At 54.4% G+C, this 5,059-nt stretch overlaps 1 protein-coding gene across 1 annotated transcript; it reads right to left on the bottom strand.

Moving 5' to 3' along the window:
- Window positions 1–365: 365 nt before the first annotated feature.
- On the bottom strand, window positions 366–3,034 carry TCF21 (transcription factor 21). Its single transcript, XM_005154748.2, has 2 exons — window positions 2,430–3,034; window positions 366–897 (listed from the first exon to the last, which is right to left on the bottom strand). The coding sequence occupies exons 1-2, from the start codon at window positions 2,877–2,879 to the stop codon at window positions 808–810; spliced, it is 540 nt and encodes a 179-aa protein (XP_005154805.1). The 5' UTR covers window positions 2,880–3,034; the 3' UTR covers window positions 366–807.
- Window positions 3,035–5,059: the final 2,025 nt, after the last annotated feature.

Raw genomic sequence — 5,059 nt, 5'->3', positions numbered from 1 at the left:
GAGCGCCCCGCTCTCCTGTTTATCTCGGCCTCATCTCCCACGGGTGCGCTGATCGATAGCTGTAAGATGTTTAAGTTAAGACTTCCCAGCACCCAGGACAGACTGTACTTAATCCATAGATGCGCCCGTCCCCGTGGAGCGGCGCGGAGTGGCGGGGGGGCTGTCGGGCTCCGGGGCTCTGCCGGGCTCCCGCGGTGAGGACGGGCTGCGGGCCCATCTCCCCCAGGCTCCCCCCGGAGAATTGCACCAAATCTTTAGCCCCGGGGTAGCAGCCCGCCCGGGTCCGGGTGCGGAAAGGCGGGCTCCCTGCAGCGCAGTCCTTCCCCGCCGAGGACGAGAGTGAGAAACGAACATTACACTGCTCTGTGTTCAGTGGAAAGGAAGGTTTATTCACAGAAATAGAGCAGAACCTGCTTGAAGAAAATATATCTATATATCTTTAGGGTGAATTACTCCATAGAGATGACTGTCAAAGTCAGTTTTTCTAGGCATCCACGTATCTCACAGGTCTCAGACTAAAGATACAGGCGTGGTACGTTTTGTTTCATCTATGTCTTTAGTAGCGCTTGAACCAGCAAGGCTGTTGGTGCAGGACACTCGACTGTACACGCATTTAATAAAGTTAAATAGAGTCAGCATATCTCGGGTTGGAGTCTTTGCACATTCGGTCTCCTCTGTGCCGGGGAGCGGCGCTCCCCGTCATCCTGCGCGGGACCGGGAGCAGCGGCGGGACCACGGCCTGTTCCCGCCCGCCCCGCCGCCCGTTCCGCGGCCGCGCCGGGTCGCTTCTGGCCCGGCCGCCGGGGCTCAGGATGCCGTCGGGCCGCACAAGCGGTTTGTGCTCACCACTTCTTTCAGGTCACTCTCGGGTTTGCCGGCTACCATAAAAGGCCAAGTCTGTAGCCAGGAAAAGATACGGGTGGGAATGGGGTTACACGCGGAAAAATGCACATTGCAACGCCTGTGTCCAGCCCTGGAGAGCCCCGGGGAGCCGAGCCCGGCGTCCACCGCCTGGGCCCACATCTGGCAGCGCTCCGCGGGGCAAGGGCCGGGACACTCGCCACCGGCTTCGGCGAGAACCCTTCCACCTTTCGTTGTCGGCTGCTGCCGCTTCGCTTCCCGGCCCCGGCCGGCTCCCAGCGGGCATCCTCGGGGGAGCGGAGCACGCCTGATCCGCGGCCGGAGGGCGGAAGGAGCCTCGCCGGCTGCGTCCGGCAGGTCCGCGTCCCCTCGGCTGCAGCGCCGTTCCCGGCACTTGGTGGTGACCGGTGTGGGGGCTCTTCCGCGCGGGAGCCTCCATGCATCCCCCGGCCGCCCTCCCTGGCCTCCCGCCCCTCGGGGGGCTTGCTTTGGTATGCCTCTGTGCAGGGATGTGTGTGTGTGCGTGTGTGTTACATCTGAGCTGGGTGTTGGTTTTGTTTTACTTTATTTTTTCCCGGTGGTGTCCTGCTGAGGATTTTGTTTTTAGCAAAAAAAAAAAAAGCTTTCAGGCCCTTATCAGATGACACAGCGGGTAATGTACTTTCCCCTAGAGTCCAGAGCTCAAAAGGCAGAGCCGGACTCCAGAGAAACATCCCCAGGTTCTCTCTGTGATCCCCTTATCTGGCGGGGTCCACATGTGCGGGCAATGTAAAAGCTTTATATCTAACAAGAGCCCAGGCAGATATTGCCCACTCCCAGTTTGCATCATTTGCCTGTATTTTCAGAGCTGGAAACTGGATGTTTCCGGTGGCTGGGTATGATGGGGAGACCCCGAGCTGTTTGGGAAAACTCTCTGTGGGTGGTGGGAGCAGCAGGAGGGACACTGCACAGCCCAGGGAGGTTTTGCAGAGTCTGGGCCAGACACCCCTCCTTGGTCTTTATTTCTCCTTCGCTAATTTACATGGGTAGGAAAAACATCCTGGACCCAGCAAATCTGAGCAGCTGAGTGCAGAGCCCCAACAACTGAGACTTTAAAAAGCTAGAGCTTGGGAGAACTGTTACGGGAGGAAATGCTAGGGTAGAGAGAAGGGATAAGAATAAATGTAGGTCCTTGGCTTGGGTCCTTCCTAAAACATGCCTTTCTCTAGCCGAATTCCTACACCAGCCCACTTGCAGGTAGAAAGCTGCTATCAACCTGCTGAAGTTTTTCAGGCATTTCTGGGGTAGTAAATCCTGTCCCTGTCTCAGCGGTGACCAGCATGGCCCCTGTCTGCCTCTGGAGGGGATTACTAGGAGCAGCAGATGGGGCCCAGGGGGTTCAACTCTTAGGGCACAAGGTGTGAAGGCAGCTGTAAGCCTGTCCCCTTGCACAGTACCCCTTGCCACCCCACTGGCACCAGACTTTCTGTGAGAAGGCCAGGGAGGGTTTCTTCCCACACATGCCCCATCCCTCTCTCCAGGCACACGCATGCATAGAGAGTGCCCATTCCCGGCAATCTGTGACTTACCAGGTTGACTGGGTGGATGTAGCCATTTTCATACTTGTCATTGGCCAGGATCTGCCTCAGGTGAGCAATGTAGCTGGAGGCCAACCTCAAGGTGTCCAGTTTGGAAAGCTTGGTGTCTGGGGGCACCCAGGGCAGGGTGGTCTTAAGCCTGGAGAAGGCTTTGCTAAGGACCCTCATCCTTGCCCTCTCCCTGGCGTTGGCAGCATTTCTCTGGACCTGCTTTCCCTCTTGGCTCACTCCATTTAAAGGGCTCTTCTTGGGGGGAGCTTTCTTCCTCTTGCCCGAGGCCCCTCTCCCTTTCTGAGGGGAGCCATTCTCGCCATTGGATCCCTCCTCGTTGCTCTCGGTGGACGCCCCAAACTCTTTGTTAGTATCCATTTTCAGGCCATTGCACTCCAGCATCTCCACCTCCTGCAGATCTTCCACATCACTGAGGGACCCAGTGGACATGGTCTGGAAGATGCCAAAGTACCAGCGGGATGGGGGAAGGGGGCGGGGGGGAGGAAGGGCAGCTCCTCAAATCTACTTCAAGGCGGTGGAGGAGAGAAGGGGCGCCAGTATTTTCCTCCTCTGCCCGCCCCCTCCCCCGACACTAAGGCACAATACCGCCTCCCAGCCCCGCTTTGCCCGTGTTTGAGGGAGGGAGTGAGCGTGTGTGAGAGAGGGGGAGAGAGAGCGAGAAAGCCGAGGAATTTAGTGAGGACACTAGTAATTTATCTAGGGGATGAGAGGCGGATCCAGCCCAGGGGAGGGGCCCTGCCCGCCGAGCACACCACGTCCCCAATCACAGACCTTTGCACAGGACAGAGGATGAGGTATCCCGGCAAGCCTTCGCCGAGAGCTCAGAACTGGGATTCAAATCTTCACAACTAGAGCAAAGCAACTCACTCTGTTTCCCCGCTCTTTCTATTCTCCCCTTTCCTCCTCCTCCTTCTCCTCTTCTCCTTCCCTGCTTCCCTTTCCAGCCCAGGGTTGCTCTCCCCCTCCCTGCCTCCTAGATGACCCAGGCAGCTGGTGTCATGATTCTTGATGAAAGCCAAAATGGGTCATGAGCAGAGAGAGCAGCAGATCCACCAGCCAGGCCTTCCAGGGAGCTTTGTAATATGTGTCGTCAAAACGCTGTCCTGTAACCTAATCTGGAGGAGATTTGTGGATGATTGTATTTGCAAATGCATCCTGTCCAGCTACTAGTGTATTCCAGGAAGGGAGAGCTCCACCGGCTGGCCAACAGCTTGGACCTCGGCATCACAGCCCAAGGGCTAGAGGAAGCAGGATCTGGCTTCTTCCAGCCTTCCTGGGTGATGTTCGACAAGTTCCGGACCCCTCTCACTCTTAGAGTCCTCCCAGCTGTAAGCATCCTGGATGCTGCCCATTCTGCAGGTGTGCCAGGTGGCCGAGATCCCGGCAGTCCGTGGAGCCCCATCGAGCCGAGAGAGAACATTGTGTGGCTGGAGAGGGTCTGTGTGGGAGCGGATGGGACACCAAGTGTTTACGCTGAAACAAAGGAAAAAGGGGGGTTTATTGGATACCAGGGATTGTGCTGAAAAATCACAGTTTCTCAGTGTGCTGTTGCAGAGCAGATGTCAGTGGTTCATTCTGCTGGACTTGTGGAGCATTTTGTCTGCTGATTCGTGCATGCTCCTTGACACCAAGTCAGGGAGTTTGGGCTGAATCAAGAGGCAAGATAAGGCCCTTTCTGTGGGAGTAGTGGGAATGAGGGCATCAGGCCATACTGTGCAACCACTGGAGCCAAACATTCCTAATCATTTTACCACTAGTGCCAAGGAGTGTGTTGCTATATAGTCTGAATGCGTATGCTGCAGTTAGAATCTTTATGAAGATGTATATTCAGTCTCTGCAGAGCAGGCTTTTAAAAGCAGTTGGCCTTGGCCTGTATCTTCTTCTCTGTGTAAAATCTTCTCCTAAATCCCCATGTAGAGCCTAAAGAGGCCAGTAAAGCATGACTTTGCTCCTGTAGCTCCTTCCCTCCTCACGTGTTTCCTGAAACCTCACAAATCCCCTAGCAGCCTGGGCTTTGAACACAGGGGACTAAAGAACCAGACATGATTTGCACTTGGGGCCTTTCTGGATACAGTGACTGATCTGATTGCAGGATTAACTCCACTTATTCAGCTGCTTACCTGAGGATTCACATAGCTCTGGACAAAAATGTATAGCAGAGGTGTACATTTTTGTCCATGGCACGCAGTGCCTTTAGAGTTAGTCCAAGGTCACTGGAGCCACAGGACAGTCTCTTACTGATCTGTGTGAGCATCACATCAGGTTTTCTGCATGCACTAAACAAAACCCAATCAAGTAAACAAAAATCGGGGAGGGCCAAACTGGTGTGTCTGACAAGAGCTGTGAGCTGTCTGCAGAGCAAAGTTTCAGTAGAAAGCAGAGTGTCATTTTTGATAGCTAGCAAGGAAGCTATCTTTTGATCCATCTTGATTCCTTGACTCATGTAAGCCAGAAGAAAAAGGGCAGATCTAAACTTTAAACCACCTATTTAGCATTTGGCTGGAAGATAACACCTTCCTACTCATAATAGGATAAGTACATTAAGATGTCGTATCTCCAAGCCTAGGCTCTTGGGAATTCATGAACTTCTAACATCATGTTATGTTAAA

Source organism: Melopsittacus undulatus, chromosome 3 (assembly GCF_012275295.1).
Source record: "Melopsittacus undulatus isolate bMelUnd1 chromosome 3, bMelUnd1.mat.Z, whole genome shotgun sequence".
Classification (NCBI taxonomy): Eukaryota; Metazoa; Chordata; class Aves; order Psittaciformes; family Psittaculidae; genus Melopsittacus; species Melopsittacus undulatus.
The sequence above is the reverse complement of the archived record's forward strand: the minus strand, read 5'-3'. Positions and strand labels throughout refer to the sequence as shown.

Excerpts from the sequence above, each read along its gene's own strand:
- TCF21 (XM_005154748.2), bottom strand. The coding sequence starts at position 2,879 with ATGTCCACTGGGTCCCTCAGTGATGTGGAAGATCTGCAGGAGGTGGAG. Across the intron at positions 898-2,429 it reads ACATCCACCCAGTCAACCTG|ACTTGGCCTTTTATGGTAGC; the intron begins GTAAGTCACAGA and ends TCCTGGCTACAG.